The sequence below is a fragment of the Schistocerca nitens genome, unplaced genomic scaffold (genome assembly GCF_023898315.1).
Source record: "Schistocerca nitens isolate TAMUIC-IGC-003100 unplaced genomic scaffold, iqSchNite1.1 HiC_scaffold_465, whole genome shotgun sequence".
NCBI classification, from domain to species: domain Eukaryota; kingdom Metazoa; phylum Arthropoda; class Insecta; order Orthoptera; family Acrididae; genus Schistocerca; species Schistocerca nitens.
The window spans coordinates 2,338,071-2,363,854 of NW_026045998.1; the positions used below are offsets into that span (position 1 = coordinate 2,338,071).

At 39.2% G+C, this 25,784-nt stretch overlaps 1 protein-coding gene across 9 annotated transcripts in view; it reads left to right on the plus strand.

The window, feature by feature from the left end:
• The window catches only part of LOC126232170 (uncharacterized), a 139,724-nt gene that overhangs the window by 71,059 nt on the left and 42,881 nt on the right, over window positions 1-25,784 (plus strand). For 3 of the 9 annotated variants that reach the window (XR_007544677.1, XR_007544680.1, XR_007544681.1), the window contains 4 exons: window positions 6,710-7,473; window positions 7,563-8,876; window positions 8,952-9,115; window positions 10,379-10,778. Coding sequence is in view for 1 of the 9 variants with exons in the window: in XM_049942470.1 (XP_049798427.1) it covers window positions 8,660-8,876; window positions 8,952-9,115; window positions 10,379-10,432 (435 nt within the window). In the remaining 8 variants the exon portion in view is untranslated. The other 6 variants (XR_007544679.1, XR_007544684.1, XR_007544678.1 and 3 more) reach the window with 6 other exon arrangements.

The window sequence follows — 25,784 nt, forward strand, 5'->3', positions numbered from 1 at the left end:
CGGTCCTTTGCAAATGTCAGATCAACAGTGAACAGTGCGAACCTCAACCCCACTTGTTATATATGTTTTCAAACAGTTGTTTGATAGTATTGCTCTATTTAGATATTACAATTAAAAATGATCAAAAGTCAATTTTCCCTCTTATTATTTTCAGACATTCAGTTTTGGGTAACAGCAAAACAGAGCAATGTGCTACAATGCAGTTTTAGTATATGCTAATTACAAGACAATGTAACAGTTTCAGATGCTTCTACTATTTTATCGATTTTTATGTGTTTGATGTGTTACTGTTTCATAATCATTTAGATATTATATCATCTAGAATGAAAGATTACTGTTCCTAACATTATAATTATTTTGTAAATTGGAATCTTGCCACAAATGAGCAGAGAGTTGTGGTATCAATGTGCGTGATACCCTTTCTAATGTTTTCTCTTACACATCAACACTTTCAAATATTATTGTGTGTCACCGGTCTATTCACGAAATGGAGAACTGGTAATGAGAATAAATATAAAGGTAAAAAATAAGGTTTCCTGAGCATAAGCGAATACAGAGGATACATAGTAAACTGTACTGCCTACATAGTTAGCTGGTAATCAGCATCTTACTGCCACATGTATTCTGTGAATAAAAATATATTTTATACATCCAAGACTTGTAATTTTGGACTATATGATTTCTCACTCACACAGTTTCTTTTCTCGCACTGTAGAAGCTAATTGTCTCCTCTATCATATCATATGTCATTTATTGTTAATCCTTGAAAAATTGCACACAAACTGGATGACTCTTTCTGTCAACCAGAGCACTTGCGTAAAATAACACGCGTATGTGATTAACGACACAGTGTGAAACATCGGGTAGACAACACACAACGAAACACGTAAAGATTAACCGAAACTTTAGAACCAGCTACAATAATGTATGGGAAAAGTAAAATTTCATATCTTCTGACCCAGTAATTTTGATGTGTTTCTTTGTACACAGTTCCATAGTTTTTAACTAATCCTGGTCGTGCCAGTGTCCTATATGTGGTCTCCTTTACAGATGAACCATACTTTCTTACTGATTAAAAGCAAGCATTTAAATTACAAATATTTACACACAGTTCAGCAAAAAAAAATATATAACTGTATCAGGTGCCATGCATCCTGCATTTTCGGTGTTACAACCGGAGTGCCTAATAAGGAAATCACCGCGTTAACAATTAACGCAACTGCTGACAGTGGATGCAGTACACTGATCAGCAGATTACTGCAGACTAAGATGGTCACTCCTTTGGAACAAAAAGGTAGACACACCTGGAGCTGAGAACAAGGCTGGTCGTATGTGGGTGCCAAGTTATTTTGAGCTAGATGTAACATAGTGATGTGTAGAGTAGCATGATGTCTACGTTCGTGCCCTATTTAGTGTACTTTTTGTTACAAAAACGAACTGCAAGGTAAGTTCAGAAAGCACATACAGGATAAAAGACATGTACCTCATTTGTGCATTACATATATTGTACGTAACTACAAAAAATGCAGTGGGCGAATGGTATACTGCCTTTTAACCACATACAATAAATAATTCTACTTTGTTTCATGATAAATAGTTGAGAATGTCTAACTGGTATTATTACATGAGTTTAATATGTCACTTTTTGTTTACATTTTATGCTTAATATAAGAATTTGAGTATTATATTATTTTGCTGTCTTGTCATATTTACTGTTACCACTATAAATGCATAGACAAATCCATGAAAAAGTAAAGACTCACAACTCACGCCCCCATCCTCACAGCTTTACTTCTGCCAGTACCTCGTCTCCTACCTTCCAAAGCTGTGAGGACGGGCCGTGAGTCGTGCTTGGGTGGCTCAGTTGGTAGAGCACTTGCCCGCGAGAGGCAAAGGTCCCGAGTTCGAGTCTCGATCCGGCACGCAGTTTTAATCTGCCAGGAAGTTTCATATCAGCGCACACTCCGCTACAGAGTGAAAATCTCATTCTGGAAACATTCCCCAGGCTGTGGCTATGCCATGTCTCCGCAATATCACTTCTTTCAGGAGTGCTAGTTCTGCAAGGTTCGCAGGAGAGCTTCTGTTAACTTTGGAAGGGTGGAGACGAGGTACTGGCAGAAGTAAAGATGTGAGGATGGGAGACCTTGTTTTCGCCCGAACGAACTAGCCCAGTTCTGAGGCAGCATGTTGAGCTGACATCTGTTGACAACACCGAGCAACACTACATTACTCAAGCGCTGCGTATTTTACTTCGCATTGGCAAGTTTAGCGCGAAAACGTTGGACGTAAGACACATCTTTGCAGGTATATCAATTTCTTATTTGCAGTTTGCTAACAAAATAGGAATAAGTACCAACGTCTTTTCATTATTTGTGAAGGATATACTTCATACCCACAAAGTTTCTTGGTAAGGCGTTCTTTAGATATGATAACTTGGAATGATGTGTATCACCATCTATGGCCGTCCTATCGCCCTCACTCCCACCCTTAAGTACCTTGGCGTCACCCTCGACCGTCGCCTCTCCTGGACTCCCCATCTCCAGACGATCCAAGCCAAGGCACGCTCCCGACTCGGTCTCCTCAAGCTCCTCTCCGGCCGTACGTGGGGTCTGGACCCCTCCACAATCCTCACAACCTATAAATCCCTCATCCCCCCTATCCTTTGTTACGCCCATCCAGCCTGGATCTCCGCCCCCCCCTACCTTCTACAAATCCCTCCAAATCCTTGAATGCCATGCTCTCCGCCTTGCCTATCGCATCCGTCTCCCCTCCCCCACGCAGATCCTGTATGATCTCATCCCCTTCCCCCACCTCCTCCTTTTCCTTGAAAGGATACGGATCCTGTACACCTCCCGTAAACTTGATCCTCCTCACCCGCTCGTGTCCCCGATCCTCTCCCACCCCCGCCCGCTGCCGTGCCTGTATTCCCACGTCCCACCCGGTCTCCATCTCTCCACCCTCCTTACCCTCTCCCAAGGTGGCTTCCGCCAGCTCCCCCTCCCTGATGATGTCCTCCTCCCCTGCATCTACCCCTCCTATCAACTTTGATCCTCCCCCCCACCTCCTGTGTCCTTTCCTTCAGGCACCCTCCCTCCCCCCCTTTCCCTTCCCTTCTCTTTCCTTCCCCCCCCTCCCTCCTACCCTCTCCTCCGGGCTTCCCTCCCCCTTCCTCCCTCCCCCTCTCTCCTTTGCCCATGGCATCTCTGCTCTCCCCTCTCCCATTTCCCCTTCCTCCTCCTCCACCTCCTCTCTTGGCAGGTCCCCGGACTCGTACACGCTGAGTGGACATTCGCGCGCCGGAGATCATCGCCATCAGTGTCTAGTGTGTGTGCTTCGTTTTGTGTTTCGTGCAGTTACACCTCAACTGTTCACATGTGCCGTCGCCGTTCTCCATGTTTTGTGCGCTGTGTCTACAAGTGTTAGCGTTTTTATCGTCCAACGTGAACGGCTTCTTGTTTATTGTTTTTTTGTATCTCCATTTTTTGCCCGCCGTTTTTTGTATTCTCTGTATCACCTCTGTCATGTCATTGTTCCACTTAAGGCTGAAGAGCAGCGTACTATGCTGCTGACAGCCCACCTAGTATGAGGTCATTAAAATTACAATAAAGAAAAAAAAAAAAAAAGATGTGTATTATCATTTGGGTAAGAGATGGAATCAATTTTTGAGTGGCTCGGAGAATATGATCCGAGCACATGCTCTAAATGCAATAGTATCGGCGGCGTAAGGGTTCGTGTTTTAACAGCACAGCGCGCAGTTGGAATTGATACGTCACCGGAATTGCTGTGCCCATAATTTTCCATTCATTAGCCGTACTTGCGACTACAGCCTGGAACTTCCTCGGTCGATAAATGATCTATCATCTATGTGCTTGGCTACACACACACATACATACACGAAACTCAAAATGGTTAACATTTCTTAACTTCGCCTTTCGAAGCAGCAGGAAAATCTGTTATGGAAAACCTATATCGAGTTTACAGTAAACCAGCCCAGGTTAATTTTATTTTCCCGTTTACGTTTCTCCTCTCCCCAACCCATAACTTTATCGATTTGTTCGCTGCATATTAGCTGAGTTTTTGTATCGAATTTCAAGCATACTTTCCAACTTACTGTTATAGGGTCTTACTTCGAGTGTCTCCAGGTTTATGTGCTTCACGTAAAAACTCTTCCCACGTTTCGTATTACCCAGTGGAAGTCCAGGCAAGCAGAAGACGGCAAGAGATGTAATGGCGATGCTAACCCAGCCAGCTGCACGTAGTGTAGAGTCGTGACGCGAGAGGGCAGCAGAGTAGCCGGACCCGCGTAGTACGGACTACCACCGACAGATGACAGGCGCGAACTGCAGTGCATAAATCTATGTAAAGGGAAATTATGGCCAACTTGCCAGTGAGCGACATTTTCAAACGACTGCGCCGATGGTGATACATTAAGCGAGTACTGACTTGACCCGGGGTCTAGCCATCTCCCCTCCACACTGTCTGAGCACTGTAGCTAGCGACCAATAAGGAGCCACCAGATGACTACCAATGAAAAAGTGCTGTGCATCAGGCGCGCGCGCGCGCGAAATTTTGTGTTAGTCACTACTCACTATTGTGTTTGTATCGAGGCCAACGAGCCCGTTGCCCTCGGTTTGTATGTGTATGCGTTTCCTGCGTCAGCGTGTCCTCCGTACTGTATTTTGGAAATGATTTCGTTCGAAGATAGTGTTGTGTACAAGCGAAAGGCTGAAGTATTTGTAAGTACCATATTTAGTATGAATTTTTTGCACTTAATGTTTTTTTTTAAGCGTTGAAATTCATTGCTTTCAATGATAATGCTGTCGGCGAACGAAAGGCAGAGTGAAATAGTTAATACTATTTCTCAAGTGGGTGTATTCTCTGCTTGCTTTTTGAAGCTATTAATCCAGACTGCTCACTTGACAGTTGTTATTGGCAACTTGGTAATGTTGGCTACTTAAGATTATAGAATTACGGGGATCAAATAAAACATGAAAGATAAGGGTATTGGTAGGGTAAAAATAAAATAAGCACGATCGGGTAAAAATAGCTATTACTAGAGTACATTATGGAAGGAAATAAGATGAAGGTACAGCCAACTTGTTTACCTGATCAGAAATCCTCATTTAAAAATCTTGCTGTGGACTCCAGTAATTTAAATGGTGTGATAGTAAGCAGGAGATTTAATAACTGTATGAAACAGCGCACGCAAATCGTAATATAAAACAGCGGTATACCTATTTTGACAGATTTTCATTTCTCGGTACTGGAAAATTACCATTTAATACATGTTTCTGTACGAATTTGGTTTTTATGTTTCTTGTTACCCACATAGACTTTTAATGATCCTTTAAAAGAAGGCTTTTTTCGTAGGCCATTTTTTCTTTATGTTTCACATATATGTGAAACATGTGTATGTGTAAGAAGTTTCATAATCAGCTAAAACTTATTAACATTGTGTACTGGAATTATAAAACACATTTGTATACTAAACTGTGAGTTGTTTTTTTCCATTGTTTGGAAAGGTGGAGGAAAAGTGGAGTAAACAGAAGGCAATCATATCTTGAGCAGCTGACTGCGTCCTAAGTTCAGATTAATTACAAATAGTGTTTGCTTTTTTTTTTAAATTAGTAACTTTTTTGTTTACTCTCTGTATTTCAATTTGGAAATCATTAGACTGTCAGTAGTGTTGAATGCCTAGAAATTACATTAAACTGCAACCTTTAAGAGAAAGACACGGAGTATGCTGTGGTAGTTTAAAATTAATGCCAGGTGTAAATAAAAGCTGTTACTCAACTGTAATTTAAACATACCACTGGTATCTGAGAGTAATACTAAAAAGTTCTGAATACACAAAGATCTGTTCTCAGTAAAGATGAATATACTTGCTTGGCTACATGGGCCTTCCTGTAACTTCATTCAAGGTAAAACAGTTTGTTTCTGAGTTTGTTCAGGTACTACAGAAAGCATATTTACCAGTGAAAAGAAGTTTTGCCAGTAAGGATTGCTTTTCAGATTTTACCAAACACCCAGCTCTAATCACCCAGAAACTTCACAAATTTTAAATAATCTATAGGAGCACACCAACATGTCCATTTGTCTTTCCCTTAAGATTTGGAATTGGAACTATCAGACTGAAGTGTCTAGAAAAATTTGTTTAGGACAAAACTATTAGTTTAAATACTGTTTGTAACATTAATGGACATAGTTAATATTTCCTCTGTATAAAAATCTACCCTTTTCCTCAAAGCTTATACTACATTAATTTGTTTGACATAGATATGTCTAATAGACCATTATATGAATTCTTTTTATCTTGCCTCATACTTTTATTGTCCTGTCACCTGTGTAGGCACTTTCTTCAATTTAGTCACTAGGTCTTTTTTTGTGCCCCCCAAGTATTTTTTCTTTTTTCAGTGAAATGTTTGTGTGAATATGAAACATTTTTAACCATATTCTGACGAGTACAAAAGCTTTTCACCCAAAATTTCGAAAGTTTAAATATTATTTTGTTTTTACCACTCCCTACCCAAGGTAAAATGTGTACTTGTTGGTGGTTTTTATGAAATTGTGGTCTGGTCTACCATGTGTCTACATACCTGCTGCACTTCTTATATCAAATGTATGTTACTGTAGGGAGGAAAATGCTGACATAATTTAAATGAAGCCAAGTACAGAAGTATTAGTAATACATACTCTTCTCTCTTAACAGGAAATTCTCCCGCAGTGGAAAACATGTGTGTTGGAGCTGCACAGAAATGATTGTAATGTGCAAGAAATTAAATCTTTAAACATCCTTGTTGATGTTAAATCAAGGGAGGAGTTTGGACAGTGGTTGGCACAGTTTGAAAACATAACAAAAACAACTTATACAATAAGGTGCACTGAACCTGCATCAGGAAAGTATGTTGTTTGCAAACAAAGGCTGGTCTGTCACCACAATACTCGCAGTATAAAAGTTCACGGTTCAGTGCAAAGGGCAACAAAAAACACTGACTGTCCGTCAAAAATGACAGTGACAATTCACGCTGTGCATGATAGATCCAGAGGTAAGTCTGTAGAGAAAGCAATGGTCTACAAGGAAATGCCGTGTGAGGTTAACTTGGTGTTGGGTCATAACCACAGTGTTGAGAATGCTGCTGCTTTAAGATTTAGACAACCACCAAGTGATGTCAAAGAAATATTAATATCCCTGTTTGAAAGAGGTCATTCACCAGCCACTGCTCTTGAGTCAATAAAGGTTGAAATACAGCTGAATTGTTCAGATTACCATTTAGTCCTTGCAGACAGAAGCAGGTGTCCTGATTACAACTTTTGCCACTATTTGTTCAACAAAGTTTTTAAGAAAAATTATGGGCCAACAGACTCGAACAAAGATGGAAAGCAGCTGTTACAACAGAGGTTAGAGGAATACAACAGCAAAGTTGGAGCTGTGTGTGCCAAGATGATTCAGTAAGATGATGATTATATAGTATGGTAAGAGTATATTTACAAATTTGTAGTCTGATGAAAACTTTATGCATATACATTTAGCTACTATTAATATTTGTATAATTGTTTTTCAGAATTTGCTCACCACTGATGCAAAAAGTCCATACTCGTGTAAAAGATGCTTCCAAACTTGTATTTATGGATTCCACCGGTTCTCTGGATCACGACAGCAGCAGAGTGTTCGTTTTACTTACTCACAGTGAGTGTGGAGGTTTACCACTAGGAGTTCTGATTGTGTCTTCAGAAAGCTGCGGAGTTACAGAAATGGGACTAGAGTTGCTGAAAGAGATAGTGGGGGAAAATATTTTGGGGGAAACATCAATGGCCCAAGTGTGTTTCTGACTGACGACAGCCAGTCAGAACAAAATGCAATTAGAAGGTGCTTCCCAAACACAAAAGCTTTGTCGTGTATATTCCATGTCCTGCAGGCAGTGTGGCGCTGGCTTCTCAAAGCAAAAAATGCTATACCACAGCAAAAACAGTGCGAGTTCCTCCAGAATTTCAAAAAAATGTTTGCGCAAACAAAAAATGAAGCAGTGGTAAACTATAATGTAACAAGAGCGAACATCGGTGAAAATAATCAAAATTTATTGAAATACTTGGAAGTGTATTGGGATAGGAGAGGACTGTGGACCCTTTCACGTCGGCGAGGTATGCTTGTAGAAGGGCACAACACAAATAATATAACTGGGGCCTTCACGAGAATTTTAAAGGACAGGATTTTTGAGAGGGTGCGTGCCTTCAATGTGGTTCAGATGGTGGACTTTTTTCTCAAAAAGGTGAATTTGTATTTTCAGAGGAGACTTCTTGATGCTGCTAATGGAGCAAGTCCTAAGTCTTTCTGTAGGCCTACAAAGGCTCCTTCACAGGAGATTCTAGCAAAAATCAGACAAGTCAATGAGGATGTTCTGCTCATTCCCAGTGAAGAAAGGGAGAATCATTATTACATTGTTAATATGGCTGTTCTTGTTTGCACTTGTTGCCAAGGCAATACAGGGAAGATCTGCAAACATATAGACTGGGGAACTACAGGGAGGTGACGGATAGTGACACTGTACGTAGACTGTATTATTTTATTGCTACAGATGAGGAGCCTCCTCAAGGGTGGCTAGAGCCTCTGTATTGCACTCAGAATGCAGGGGCTTCAAGTTCTTCGGAACGTTTGGAGCAAATGGACACAGGTTTGCTCTGTGAAAGCCAAGCAGAGATGCCAGAGACACTTCACCCGGAGACAGTTCCAGACAATACAAATAATGATTTAATCGACGAGATAAAAGCTCGTCTCATAGATTTTTCAAATAAATCCCCTGAGGAAATGAGGAAAGGCCTTGAAGTCATGTGCGAAAAATTGAGAAAGCTTGCATCTTATTTGGCAAATTTTGGTGAAGGTAAGTAAAACATACTTTTATATAAATGTTATGGCAAGTAATTCAATATTGTATGAATTCTAATTTTTGTTACAGGAAAATCTAGAAAAAATCGCGGTAACTATATTCCCGTTCAGTCCACTACAATAAGCAGAAGAAAAAACAAGTTGGCAGGTCGCAGATGTCATCCGGGGGGAAGACAAAGACCACACTCTAAGCAAAGCGAGGAATTTGTAAAGACAGTAGAAATTTCTGAAATGGTAAGTATTACATTTCTAAAGTCATGTATGGCATTTTGAAATTTATCTAGCAACTTTCCTTTCCCCAAAGGGCACATTAAGGAATAAAGTAATTATTATTTATTTAACATTTTTAAGTTTGAGGGAGCACTGCTGGACATACAGTGCTATTGGCTAACTTGCATAAATTTAATACTGTGTGCTAATGGTGGCGTAAAGACCGAAACAATCCACAAAAGAAATAAGAAATTGCAACTGAAAACTGCCTCCAGACTGAACTCACATCCAGTATTGATAAAGGCTATGGCATGCAAGTTTCCGGCACCATTTTTAAAATAATTCTTATTTTATCTGAAGGTAGCTCTGTTAGTATAATTAAAGAAAATACTTAATTATGATTTGATGTGACTGTCACGTGGAATAATTTGTAGACATTGCTATTGAAAAAACTGAAGTCACTCCACACCTTGTACTTGGTGTGGATAATTCCATTACACAGCAAGCCAGCTGAATGATACACTGCAAATCAGTCATAAAGTGTTTACACATTCTGTTTCATTCGGAAAAAAAAATTGATGTGTGTACAGGATGTTCCCTTCTGTGCAAGCGGCATTGCATATTTCCATTGGCTTGTGACTTTCTCATGCAAATGTGAATGTTCCAACATAGTTCACAACACGTCTTGTTCCAAAGCAGTGGCATTAGTACATTATGGAATAATTGCTGATGGGTAAAAGTGCTCATATCTTGTGTTAACACAACTTCCTGATTGGCAGTTGCCCATTAGCTTAAAATCTCAGTCCTGACTACAACACCATCTAGGCAGAAAAATTACATCTGGTATTATCACCCATATTAATATACTCACGTTCAAACTGTTTGCTAATCTTGTTTAGATGTTAGGTTATTAACATCATGGCATTTCGTTTCTTTGGTCCAGTATGTCTTGCACGTACAGTAAAATTCTCATTACATGACATCTAAATTGTAACAATTAACTAGGCCTATATTTTTTATTATTAGTTATCTAAGTGTTTTTTTAAGGTGTGGCATATACATATTATGGCTTTAAGTAGCTAATTACAATATAAAGATGTAAATACACACAAATGTGGAGCCACTTTGAGTTTCATTCCGTCATTGAATATTTCGGTACAGTAATGGATAAGAAAAGCCATGTTACATAAACATTTTTCCCCAACATTAGTGCAACAAACTTAGTAATCCATAATTTAGAAATAAAGGTTTTCAGTAATGTTAATGTGGATTTTAATTTCTTTTCAGGCTACCTTTCCACCACCAGCTACGCAGTCATCCCAGTCAGCTTCAGACTTTTGAAGGTGCGCGACTGTTTACTGCAGCATAGTGTGTAGGATTTTCTTAATCTGAGATCCAACGTAATGGAACTATTAAGGGAATGATTGTAGTAAGTTTTTTCTTAAAGCTCAGGCCTAGCCTTACTGCTGAAATATATTAAGTTTTTTTGTTGTACCTCGGGTCTGACCCGATTATTCCCGGCGGGGTCAGGGATTTTCTCTGCCTCGTGATGACTGGGTGTTCTGTGATGTCCTTAGGTTAGTTAGGTTTAAGTAGTTCTGAGTTCTAGGGGACTGATGACCATAGATGTTAAGTCCCGTAGTGCTCAGAGCCATTTTCTAACCCGATTATTGAAATAAGTTTTTTGTTACAGCTCAGACCAAACTTACTATTGAAATATAGAAGTTCTTCTTTAAATTGGGATATCCCAACAATGTGGATACTTATTGTGTATGTTGCACAAGTTTCTGGGAAATGTGAATTATCTTTTCTTAAAATGTAAACTACATTTTATATTCTGCATATGACTTTATTTACATCTGTTCCTTCAGGTTACATGTAGCTTATTTAATTTGTCATATTATGTCTGCTTTCTGAAGTAATTCTGTCAGCTGATAATGAAAAATGTTTCCTGCATTTTAATATATATTGGCAATAATATACTGTAATATTGGCAGGAACGAACTGTTATTTTATTAATTGGTATTAAAACTTTATTTTAGAAGATTAAGTGAAGACATTTTGCAGTGTTAATATAAGCATTACATTTAAATAGGAATTATGAACAGATTGCCCCCATTTACACCAAGGTTGGCATAAAGGAATTGCTTATGATGATAGCTTCCTCTGGCATGTAGAGTCTGAACAAAAATTTTCCATCTCAAATTAACTGAAAGGGAAGTAAATTATTTTTTTGCTGGCAGAACACACTTTCAGGCAACCATCCTAAACTAAACAAAAAAATGCATTAATGTTGTAAAAAAACTTAATTTTTTCATTAAATGCCAAGCCAACTAGTCAGACCGCATGTCTTCATATCACAGTTTGTGACTTCATTCTGAAAATGAAAGGACAATGAATCTCTTTAAACTTTTATTTGAATAGCAGATAGAAAGCTGAACTAGGTAAGTGTACTCGCCACGAATGTTTACGTTCAGCTTTTGGTGACGCAATGTTCTGCTTCTGGTAAGTGAAGACAAAGGGGAAAAGCAAAGGAGTGTGGAAAAATTGTAAAATATGTGAGTAAGTAATAAGAAAGAATCAGGGTCCAAAGAGACCTATGCTTGTGTGGTAAACAACCTGCAGATGAGGGTTGGCATGAGTAGGTGGATGAAAGCCAGATTCTTGTAATTTAACTGTGTGTTTCAAATCACTGCCTGGTCTACAGAGAGCTATTAACTGGACAGGAGAGAGTAATGATTTGTTTAATTTTGTATATGTATTAATGTCCAACTGCATGCATCGATGACAAAGACTAAGAATATAGATAAAGCACTGGCACACATTTACTAAATTCAAGAAACCAATTTAAGAAAGGTATTGACTATAATGATTACAATTTGTACACAACTGCCACAAAACAACACTGACAGTAAAACACGATTTGAGGTTATTCACATTACAGCATTTTAAAAAAATGATACTGTATTGCTATACAGACTATTGTGTTATTTAAACTAATCGGGATTTCATGTAATGTACTGTAGTGTTTCTGTCCTAACCCATACCAAGCTCACTTAGACCTAGATGTCTGGTGCTCTTAAAACCCCACTCAGTGCTGCCTTCAAATTGCCAGCAAGCTTATACATACATTTCTCACTGCCATTTGACTAGTGGAGTTATGTTCAACTTTAGTGATATTACCATCAACAAAAATGCAAAATTAAAAATGTTGAGAATGCAATCATATGTCCAAATTAATTTGTGATTTGTTGCACATCACTACAATGTATAATGCAAAGTAATCCCTGGAACATATTAATAACGAACTGACAGGCTATTTAGTTCACAAGATAGTCCTTTAGGACTTCAGCATAGTAAAATCTTGTTTTAATTGCTCTTTTCATAAAGATGTCCTATTAAGGACTAAAAACTGAACCATGTAATGTCTAAGTAACTTTGATTTTCTAATTTTGCAATTACACACACACAGACACAGAGAGGGGGAGAGACGCACACCACACATTTACGGATTGCATGCTGTTTGTGTGATCCATATCTGAGGAGGGGATCATGCTCATCCACCACTGCCAGATATCAGCTTTCATGTAAGTGACGCACTGTATTTCCTTTATGTATATACATATACAATCTTCAGTCATTATCTTGTGACATTAAGGTGCACAGGAAACAACAGTATGTATCAGGAAAGAAACTGGAATGAGTTACAACAGGGCAGGTATGCCAGCTTGCCCAGGAAAATGCATTAAACATAACTAATATTATATCAGCTTCACTTTTAAGACTTACGCCTTACACCATTAAGTCTCGGTCATTGTCTTCCTAATGAAACTCCTCCACCACACTTGTCAAACAGGGTGCTTCAAGTTGTTGAGATATCTCACTTCAAAAAAACTTAGTAAAACATTTATCATAACCTAAATGGGTGTGTGTCACTCAGGGGACCATATTATACAAAGTCTTTCTCTTCATGAATGTTTCCCACAAACTATCATGCATGGAGGATAAATTCCATTCACTAACGATGGTACTAAGTAATCCCAAATAAAAATCCAAGCCAGCTGACAGAGAAATCAAATAAATGTCTCAAAGATGGTTAAAATTCATCACATAAAGACAAAGTGGCCCTAAACATAAATAAAACTAACTGTATGAACTTCCATTCAAATAAAAACCATAGTGAGGTTTGACTAATAGTTAACAAAGATCGATTAAAACATGTGAGAGTAAATTTGTGGGCATTAATGTGTTGCCAGCTGGAACAAGGAGAACATGTGAACATTTTAGCAGAGCACATGTTACACTACTCTGAGAATTCTCAAAGTGATCTACTTTGTACACAAACATTCAAACATCAGTTATGTGATAATATTTTAGGATACCAGAGCTTGGAATGTATAGATTGTCTTCAAGGCATACACAAACAGAAAAAAGCACTATTGCCCACAGAAAAATCTTTAACTGTATGGAGTAATACTAGACAAATTTTTCCAGATAGATGTAATTTTTAAATCTGAGACAATATGTGGAACAAGCAACTGAAAGTATATTTCCACATTTTCTGTTGTTCTTAAAATTATATGTAGTATAATACAGTTAAAACAAATATTAGGGCCCATTTTTAGATTCAAAGTTGTGTTAAAAATAGAAGACAAAAGATGGACAGATGTAAAACCTCCATATCATTTAACAGCAATGGGGGTATAAAAAAAGCAGACACCCAACACCTTAATCTGTACTGCACACTCAGTCTGGCATATTTATTTTTAAATCTGAAAGTTGTTACCATTTGAAAAGTCTTAGCCTATTTTGTTTTGCTAAGATCCAAGGTAACTGGTGTTATCGTAACACGTTTCTTTACACTTAAACTAATTTAGTAAAATTCTTTAATTTGTATAAAAATAACACAAGTAAGACTTTTGGACCCGTATGAATGTAGTTTTATGAGCTTAGCCTGAACTATTACATGAGCACATGTTATTTTCTGATTCGACTAAAAAAAATGTATTGAAGGTAAGTACATTCTACGCTTCTTTATAATGATTCCATCACAACACGCCTATATTAAGCATATTTTACTGTGCCTTAAAAGCCTTTGAGGTCTGGTACTGGCAATTTACCTAATGTATCATGGCTGACTGTGCTACATTCAACTTCTATTGGGGCAAACAGATATATTAACAAACTGGAAGATTAATACATTTGTTAATGTGTCCATGTTTCATCCTACGTGCATGAAAATGATGTACAGTCCTAGAAACAAAGAGGAAAGGGTCAGTTAAATAGTAACATTTAATACTGTAAAAAGGTCATGAAAGAGCAATACACTAATTAGATGCTGCCATGGAATCATTTTTAGCAAAATTGGGATAAAATGTATTGTATTATATTCTACTCGTTTTTATCCAGGATAATGCCCCAAAAATGCCCATAGGTACTGTTGCATACTTACATATGTTGACCTCTCATACATATGTTGTGTGTGCTTTGGAAAAATTTTTTTTTTGTGTCGGATGGATAGAAGCAGTAAAGAAAGACGCCAACAAAATAGGTGTTACAGAAGAAATAATACATGACAGGAATAACTTTAGGCCACTTGTAGAAAACACAAACTATGAAGAAGATGCGGCAAAACCTCGACCCAAGAGAGTGTGGACAGATGAGCAGAGACGAGCAGTTGGCGTGAAAATGAAGTAGTACTGGGAAGAACGGAAGAAAAAGAAACACCATAAGTCTTAAGTTGTATGCGGCCCATAACTGGCCAAATTCATAATAATAATAATAAAAAATGTATGAGTAATACACCAAAATACTGGTCAGCAGCTGTGAAACTCTATGTATGGTTTTATTGAGCCTTGGTCAGTCTTTTCTGAAGAGATTACTTTTGCACAGTAAAAAGTTGAGTCATAAGATCAAAACATCTGCAATACAAACGCAACTTCGAAAAATATTTTTTAAATGGGCACCTAAAAAAAAGAAAGTAAATTTAAGAAAACTTTGACCATATTTCATAAATGTCTGACAATAGAATGATGTTCTTATAGATCCAGATGTCTCAGTTTTCTCATAATAAACCAGCTCATAACTCTGTGCCATAATGACGTGTCACACCACAACACCCTTATGTTGCGAGTGAAGGCGCACAGGTGGGATCGGACACTTCCATTGACCTCTAGTTTCTTACAGTTTTCGGTTTTCTGTAATTAGGCTGGCATTCCTGATTATGGCACATGTTGTTACATAGTACTGATGAATATGTGGTTGTCCACAGGTATTTCAAATACTCATTTACAGTGCAGTAGCCCTAATGTTAGTTAATAAATTTGTTGTATACCTTTGACCAAATGTGTGGGAATCATTTACACCAATAATGTTCTGTGGCATCCTTTGCACTCTTATATTCTCAAAACTAGTAATCTACACTCCTGGAAATGGAAAAAAGAACACATTGACACCGGTGTGTCAGACCCACCATACTTGCTCCGGACACTGCGAGAGGGCTGTACAAGCAATGATCACACGCACGGCACAGCGGACACACCAGGAACCGCGGTGTTGGCCGTCGAATGGCACTAGCTGCGCAGCATTTGTGCACCGCCGCCGTCAGTGTCAGCCAGTTTGCCGTGGCATACGGAGCTCCATCGCAGTCTTTAACACTGGTAGCATGCCGCGACAGCGTGGACGTGAACCGTATGTGCAGTTGACGGACTTTGAGCGAGGGCGTATAGTGGGCATGCGGGAGGCCGGGTGGACGTACCGCCGAATTGCTCAACACGTGGGGCGTGAGGTCTCCACAGTACATCGATGTTGTCGCCAGTCGTCGGCGGAAGGTGCACGTGCCCGTCGACCTGGGACCGGACCGCAGCGATGCACGGATGCACGCCAAGACCGTAGGATCCTACGCAGTGCCGTAGGGGACCGCACCGCCACTTCCCAGCAAATTAGGGACACTGTTGCTCCTGGGGTATTGGCGAGGACCATTCGCAACCGTCTCCATGACGCTGGGCTACGGTCCCGCACACCGTTAAGCCGTCTTCTGCTCACGCCCCAACATCGTGCAGCCCGCCTCCAGTGGTGTCGCGACAGGCATGAATGGAGGGACGAATGGAGATGTGTCGTCTTCAGCGATGAGAGTTGCTTCTGCCTTGGTGCCAATGATGGTCGTATGCGTGTTTGGCGCCACAATCAGGACTGCATACGACCGAGGCACACAGGGCCAACACCCGGCATCGTGGTGTGGGGAGCGATCTCCTACACTGGCCGTACACCACTGGTGATCGTCGAGGGGACACTGAATAGTGCACGGTACATCCAAACCGTCATCGAACCCATCGTTCTACCATTCCTAGACCGGCAAGGGAACTTGCTGTTCCAACAGGACAATGCACGTCCGCATCTATCCCGTGCCACCCAACGTGCTCTAGAAGGTGTAAGTCAACTACCCTGGCCAGCAAGATTTCCGGATCTGTCCCCCATTGAGCATGTTTGGGACTGGATGAAGCGTCGTCTCACGCGGTCTGCACGTCCAGCACGAACGCTGGTCCAACTGAGGCGCCAGGTGGAAATGGCATGGCAAGCCGTTCCACAGGACTACATCCAGCATCTCTACGATCGTCTCCATGGGAGAATAGCAGCCTGCATTGCTGCGAAAGGTGGATATACACTGTACTAGTGCCGACATTGTGCATGCTCTGTTGCCTGTGTCTATGTGCCTGTGGTTCTGTCAGTGTGATCATGTGATGTATCTGACCCCAGGAATGTGTCAATAAAGTTTCCCATTCCTGGTACAATGAATTCACGGTGTTCTTATTTCAATTTCCAGGAGTGTATGTGTAATTTAAAAAATAAACACGTACCATTTAATTAATATTTCTCTGCGGACACATAAATTTTAAAAATTAATAAAAATACCGGAACAATTTGATTTTATGCGTTAGACATGGCTTGTGAAAGCCAGCAACGACTGTGCAAACAATGGCTTTGTTTATAAATAACTGCTACCACACGATTTTTACTTTTATTTATATTTTTCACGATGCGTTTCGAGAAATAATTCTCATTTTGAAGTGCATTGTTCTGTATACTATGCCATTTTTTCGTGGTGTTTGTGTGGGGTTCTGATTCTTCTGTTGTCCTTAAATTCTTCTGTGGTCCAATTTTCTGAGCACAATACAGGCATACGTAAAAAAAATAACAAACGCACATATATGGTTACATGCGAAAACACCACGAAAAAATGGCACAGGATGGTGAAGAATGCAATTGATAATGGTTATTATTTAGCACAACGCTTCGTGCAAAATATAAAGAACAGAAAAAATTGTGACTGGTAGCTTAGTTATTTATAAACAAACTCTTAGCGCAACAAAATTTGTGATTTGTCACGTTTTCTTAAGCTGACAGTTTTATTGTTCTATAGTAGAATGATTATTATATTTCACTGTGTTAATACATAATCAAGAGTAAATTACATTCAAGGTTTATAGTAACAACCACACCAAAAGCTTTACGTTCTACGCGATAAATCGACAGTTCTCCGATTTTACAGCGGATAATCATCACTAAGGCACAACATATTCGTACTTGTAATCTTAGCACACTATTCATAAAGAAGCACCTACAATTTCCACGAAGAAATATAACTTTCACAGAAAAAAAAAAACAAGTTTTCACAACTAAATATAAATATCCACGCCTTTGTATGTACTTTCCTACTAGGCTACAACAAACATCAGCTGTTCCCAGCCAGGCAATACAGCTTTTATAAGGCGCTATCTGATTGGATACTCGGTTTCGCCCACTTCTGAACACTCATTGGTCGCTAGCTTGGTGCTCAGACGGAATGGTAGACCCCGGGTCAAGTCAGGAGTTGCGATACATTAACTGCTGCAGCGTGTTTAGCAGTGTTTACTGAAGGAGTACACTCAGCTCTCCATTGCACTGCTAAGACTAATCAGTGGCTGCAAAAGGAACATGTCGGATATTTTGCAACAAAAAATCTCAACAAATTAAAGCTAAATGAGTCGAAAAGCATTTGCTGCTGGGAGCACAACAGTTTTTTGCCTGCTATTCTTTATTAGTAGGGAAAGCAGATTCGCAGTTCTTGATGCGGTATCGAGTTTGAACACCTGTTTCGTAATTAGCATTAAATCGGTCCTATCCAACTGTTAGTAAGTCCAATACTAGGTCGCAAGTGCAGGGAAAAAGAAGTCGCTAATTTAAAGCTCTATATCAGCTTACCTCTTGTTCCTGTTACTTCGTAGTACGAAAATTCACCCAATGTCTCTTTTGTTAAATGAAATGAAGCATTGCGCGGTACCCTAGTAAATATAATTGACAAACGTGGCTTTATGATTAGGCATGCTTTATATCTTTGTCAGCCCTATCCCACAAAATTTTTTCTGCAAATTCTTCATGGCATTAGGAGAATGATTACAAAAGTACAAGAGAATACAATTTGTTTCAAATGTGTTGAGGTAAAACTAGTCGTATGATCAAAAGTAGGCTGTAGGGAACTGTAACAACTGTACTCTTATTAGTATACTACAAATTTTTGGCCAGGTTCCATCAGAAATAATGTTGTTGTTGTTGTTGTTGTTGTTGTGGTCTTCAGTCCCGAGACTGGTTTGATGCAGCTCTCCATGCTACTCTATCCTGTGCAAGCTTCTTCATCTCCCAGTACCTACTGCAACCTACATCCTTCTGAATCTGCTTAGTGTATTCATCTCTTGGTCTCCCTCTACGATTTTTACCCTCCACGCTGCCCTCCGAGGCTAAATTTGTGATCCCTTGATGTCTCAAAATATGTCCTACCAACCGATCCCTTCTTCTAGTCAAGTTGTGCCACAAACTTCTCTTCTCCCCAATCCTATTCAATACCTCATTAGTTGTGTGATCTACCCACCTTATCTTCAGCATTCTTCTGTAGCACCACATTTTGAAAGCTTCTATTCTCTTCTTGTCCAAACTATTTATTGTCCATGTTTCACTTCCATACATGGCTACACTCCATACAAATACTTTGAGAAACGACTTCCTGACACTTAAATCTACACTCGATGTCAACAAATTTCTCTTCTTCAGAAACGATTTCGTTGCCATTGCCAGTCTACATTTTATATCCTCTCTACTTCGACCATCATCAGTTATTTTGGTCCCCAAATAGCAAAACTCCTTTACTACTTTAAGTGTCTCATTTCCTAATGTAATTCCCTCAGCATCACCCGATTTAATTTGACTACATTCCATTATCCTCGTTTTGCTTATGTTGATGTTCATCTTATATCCTCCTTTCAAGACACTATCCATTCCATTCAACTGCTCTTCCAAGTCCTTTGCTGTCTCTGACAGAATTACAATGTCATCGGCGAACCTCAAAGTTTTCACTTCTTCTCCATGAATTTTAATACCTACTCCGAATTTTTCTTTTGTTTCCTTTATTGCTTGCTCAATATACAGATTGAATAACATCAGGGAGAGGTTACAACCCTGTGTCACTCCTTTCCCAACCACTGCTTCCCTTTCATGCCCCGCGACTCTTATAACTGCCATCTGGTTTCTGTTCAAATTGTAAATAGCCTTTCGCTCCCTGTATTTTACCCCTGCCACCTTTAGAATTTGAAACAGAGTAGTCCAGTTAACATTGTCAAAAGCTTTCTCTAAGTCTACAAATGCTAGAAATGTAGGTTTGCCTTTTCTTAATCTTTCTTCTAAGATAAGTCTTAAGGTTAGTATTGCCTCACGTGTCCCAACATTTCTACGGAATCCAAACTGATTTTCCCCGAGGTCCGCTTCTACCAGTTTTTCCATTCGTCTGTAAAGAATTCGCGTTAGTATTTTGCAGCTGTGACTTATTAAACTGATAGTTCGGAAATTTTCACATCTGTCAACACCTGCTTTCTTTGGGATTGGAATTATTATATTATTCTTGAAGTCTGAGGGTACTTCGCCTGTCTCATACATCTTGCTCACCAAATGGTAGAGTTTTGTCATGACTGGCTCTCCCAAAGCCATCAGTAGTTCTAATGGAATGTTGTCTACTCCGGGGGCCTTGTTTCGACTCAGGTCTTTCAGTGCTCTGTCAAACTCTTCACGCAATATCTTATCTCCCATTTCATCTTCATCTACATCCTCTTCCATTTCCATAATATTGTCCTCAAGTACATCGCCCTTGTATAAACCCTCTACATACTCCTTCCACCTTTCTGTCTTCCCTTCTTTGCTTAGAACTGGGTTTCCATCTGAGCTCTTGATATTCATACAAGTGGTTCTCTTCTCTCCAAAGGTCTCTTTAATTTTCCTTTAGGCAGTATCTATCTTACCCCTAGATAGACAAGCCTCTACATCCTTACATTTGTCCTCTAGCCATCCCTGCTTAGCCATTTTGCACTTCCTGTCGATCTCATTTTTGAGACGTTTGTATTCCTTTTTGACTGCTTCATTTACTGCATTTTTATATTTTCTCCTTTCGTCAATTAAATTGAATATTTCTTCTGTTACCCATGGATTTCTACTAGCCCTCGTCTTTTTACCTACTTGATCCTCTGCTGCCTTCACTACTTCATCCCTCAGAGCTACCCATTCTTCTTCTACTGTATTTCTTTCCCCCATTCCTGTCAATTGTTCCCTTATGCTCTCCCTGAAACTCTCTACAACCTCTGGTTCTTTCAGTTTATCCAGGTCCCATCTCCTTAAATTCCCACCTTTTTGCAGTTTCTTCAGTTTCAATCTGCAGTTCATAACCCACAGATTGTGGTCAGAATCCGCATCTGCCCCTGGAAATGTCTTACAATTTAAAACCTGGTTCCTAAATCTCTGTCTTACCATTATATAATCTATCTGATACCTTTTAGTATCTCCAGGATTCTTCCAGGTATACAACCTTCTTTTATGATTCTTGAACCAAGTGTTAGTAAAATTCTACAAGGCTGCTTCCTCTTTCATTCCTTCCTCCCAATCCATATTCACCTACTATGTTTCCTTCTCTCCCTTTTCCTACTGACGAATTCCAGTCACCCATGACTATTAAATTTTCGTCTCCCTTCACTACTTGAATAATTTCTTTTATCTCGTCATACATTTAATCTATTTCTTCATCATCTGCAGAGCTAGTTGGCATATAAACTTGTACTACTGTAGTAGGCATGGGCTTTGTGTCTATCTTGGCCACAATAATGCGTTCACTATGCTGTTTGTAGTAGCTAACCCGCACTCCTATTTTTTTATTCATTATTAAACCTACTCCTGCATTACCCCTATTTGATTTTGTATTTATAACCCTGTAATCACCTGACCAAAAGTCTTGTTCCTCCTGCCACCGAATTTCACTAATTCCCACTATATCTAACTTTAACCTATCCATTTCCCTTTTTAAATTTTCTAACCTACCTGCCCGATTAAGGGATCTGACATTCCACGCTCCGATCCGTAGAATGCCACTTTTCTTTCTCCTGATAACGACGTCCTCTTGAGTAGTCCCCGCCCGGAGATCCGAATGGGGGACTATTTTACCTCCGGAATATTTTACCCAAGAGGACGCCATCATCATTTAATCATACAGTAAAGCTGCATGTCCTCGGGAAAAATTGCGGCTGTAGTTTCCCCTTGCTTTCAGCCGTTCGCAGTACCAGCACAGCAAGGCCGTTTTGGTTAATGTTACAAGGCCAGATCAGTCAATCATCCAGACTGTTGCCCCTGCAACTACTGAAAAGGCTGCTGCCCCTCTTCAGGAACCACACGTTTGTCTGGCCTCTCAACAGATACCCCTATGTTGTGGTTGCACCTACGGTACGGCCATCTGTATCGCTGAGGCACGCAAGCCTCCCCACCAACGGCAAGGTCCATGGTTCATGGGGGGGGATCAGAAATAATAGTCTGCCAGTAACGTCAATATTCACTGAATATAAGGTTGTAGGTTCGGTACGTGCACCGTGCATAATTTTTTTTTACATTATAATGTGTTGAACAAAAACAATTTATTGTCGTGAGCATCCTAAATATACATTTAAACCATACTCTACAGTCAACCAGGTCAAATTTTTTTACCAGTCATTATAACTTTGTACACTACCACTCACTATTTTCCGTTGTATCTGCTAACAGAGGCAGTTTTGTCTCTAAGATTTCTATTTTGTAATTAGATTACCTTTAAAACGTCCTATTACCTCTTCTGACTTTTCTTTGCTGTTCAGATGGATTGGAAACTAAGTAACAGAAATGTAAAATAAGACAAAAGACCAGAAATGAATGAAATTAACTGAATGGTTAAATCAAGTTCCTGCAACCTTTCCCATTGGGACCGAGATAAACGCAAAAACAATGAAATGTGGAAGAACTCGTGCTGCAGTGTTCAGACACAGAAACTGAAATAATGAGCCTGGAGATGCTCCAGATAGTAGCATGAAATTAGCTGAATTAGGTGTGAACAGCAGTCTCACAGGGAACTTATAAACGTCATGTCTGTCACTACCAATAAGGGAACATGGTTCTAGGCTTGCTGATAGATTTGTTCATTATATTTACATTTATCTTTGAATGTAGCTTCCAAATAAATGATTTGTCATTAGACTGTATGAAGGTAAATCATAAGCTGGAAAAGTCACTGCAGCAGATATGTAATGCAAGTATATCTCATTTAAAATAAGTTGCAATTGCAGGATCAAGAAAGGGGAAAAGAAATAGGTTTTGGCTTCAAAGCTAAGGTGGAGTCTTGTACTGTAAAGACAGTGTATTAACAGAAAAGCTGAATCTCGCCCAATACCTGTTAACAGAAAGCAGTGAACATCTACGCTAAATATCTGAAAATGTTTGACGGAATGTATTTAATATATGGTATTACTGAAAGTGTTGTTCTACTTTGAAGACAATGTGTGCACTATTATTTGGAACACATGTTATCAAAAATATCCTTAACGAATGTGTTATTTTTACATTTACAACCCCTTAGCCTAAAAACTGTTAATAACAGGTCTATATAAATATCTTTAAATTTCAAAGTAAACATGCATTACTGAAGTAGAACAATTTATTTAGGCTTCTTATTAACCACTGATTTACTTTTGGAATGGCTTAAAATTACACAGAGTATTTTATGTAGGTAAAATAATGTGTTGTCCAAAACTGACATAAACTTAGCCAGAATAGCAGAGCAACTTTATCAGTATAAATATTAAAATATTACAGCAAACAGTCAATTTGTCTATATTTTTACTATAAAAAATGCTCAGTAACTGTAACTACAACATGTGTTGCAACAAGTAACATATTTTGTGGGCAGTATTTTCAAAAAATGGTCTAAAGTGGGGCAAAGTTCCCCCAGTTGACTGCATTTCCATTCACATATTCCCGGTCTTCAACTTAAAATGCTAAATTTTGATAATAAATAAAAATAGCAGTTACAATACAAAATATGCACTACATTTAATTGTAATGACGTTTACTTTTTACCGTGTTTGGAAACAAGTATTCTTCAGCAGATTTTGCATATGTGCTATTTCATTCTGAGGCTAGAAAAGAGTACAGAGTACAAGCTAATGTTCTTACTGAGTGAATGTATACTTTTTTCCTCTCTACAATATTATATGAAATATGGGTACGTTGTATGTATAAAAAGCTATTAAAATCCAGAGAAAAAAATAAACGACATAAATGAAGCACAAGGAAGGCACAAAGTTGGTGGCAAAGCACAGAAGTCAAATATGTACACAGGTCAGAAGGGTGAAGTTTTTATTTATATATGCCTCAATCTGAAACCTGGAGAGCAACATAGTTTACTTGCAAATAATATATGATATAATAAAAATACTCCATACTCAGCAAGAAACATAGAAAAAAAATTTATAAAAATCACTGTGATTTAAACAAAAATGAGACCACTTGAAGAGAAATTGGCAACCAAATGAAGTTTGGATGTCAATTTTTCAAATCATTTACTAAAGAATGATTTTGGAAATCACAGTTTCTGCAGTAACTTTCTCATGGCCTGCTTCTACTGCCTTGTGTCACTACACCCTGATATCTTTTATTTCCCTCCCTTGGAACCAGATGAATTCTTGTTGCCAGGAAAGTGTGAATTATTTTCTCCTGAGCACTGTGGCAGGCTGGGAAAACTACTTTCTCCTTCACTGATGCAGGCACGGCAGTGGCTACATCAGAGAGCAACAATTCACCTGAGAGTAATTTCTTCTTGTTGCTTCTCAAACACATCTCTGCCTTTTGCAACACACTGAAAACCTCACTTGATGGCTCAATAAGTGAGGTATCTGTGAAGGACTTCAGATGTAAAAGCACGTTCACACAGGTACAGAGATTTTCTTTGCACAGTGTGACCACACAAATAGTATTGACACTGCTGCTCTTCATCACACACAGTGTTACAAAGTGGCTCACCAACTTCCTCAGCACACACATCCCCATCTTCACTTACAGATTCCCCCAGTAGTTCTGCCTGCAAACTACTGCCTTCATTTCATTATTATCAGTGGCAGTATTAAAGAACTGAGAGAGTAATAACCCTCAGTGACGATTTTACTTCTCGTAGTGTTGCTACTGGATTTTTGAAGTGGAGCATTGCTAACAGATTTTCCAAGGTATCTCGTGTATATCTACTTATTAGGAAAAATTTAAATTTCTTCTCATTCAGGAATGTGTTCTGCAATTCCAAAATACCTCCAGCTGTCAAAACTACACCACACTGAACTGGTTTCCAGGCACTGTTCAGGCCAATTTTCAAGTTTCCAAATAATCACAGAGTGTCCTGAAGATGGCAGAGAGCCTCACTGTATGTTTGTTCATCAGAACGACTCAGAGGCATAACTGGAGCTCTGGATGTCATGAGGCAAGACCACTTACGAACATGCTTTAGAAACCCTGCTGTGGTTAAAGTATTTTTCTGCAGTTTCTCTGTCTTGACAGCATACTCACTGGCTGCTGCAGTCTGGCTGTTAATTAGGGCAGTAGACGAGCCAACTTTCATTTTCTCGTAATGGTTTGGCCTCAGACTTCCCTCACACAGTTTTGGTGCCAGTTTAAGACTTAAACCACTGTCTACCTCAAGCCACTGTTATACACGATTTATATGTACCTCATTACAAGGCAGATCACGTCCCTCGACAACATTTCGTCAGAGGAAGACCGATTGCCCATTGACTAAGTGAATCCTCGTTTTTCAAAATGTGTGGTGTATCTGTGAGGAAAATTAGTTTCCAATTCTCATCACAAAGACACTGGCAGAAACTAATTTTGAAAACCTTTCGACAACAATTGCAAATTCTCGCCATAGAGCTCAATTTTGCCCTACCCGTCACTGACACGATGCAGCGAACATTGTACGAGTGCCTAAGATTCCCTAATAAAGCTTATAATGATGTCTGGCGTGAGAACTGGAAAAAGATGGCCCTGTGCAATGGTAACCAATTGTTTGTTTCCATCTTGAGGTAATACCACCCAGCATAACAACTAATGCATTAGAAGCTATAGTTTTTGCAAGGGCGAGATCTGGTGGAGGTGTCGTATCATTATCAATGGTGCAGCCAATGCTCAACCACATTCCAATGGTGAGTGATACTAACCTCATCCATCAGGAGAACAGCATGTTTCTCCACTGGTAAAATAAGGTCAAGCTTGTCTTTCAGGGAACTCACAAGCTCCCTCAGCACACCAGGTCTAAATTTTATGCTCTGTAGCGAACATATTG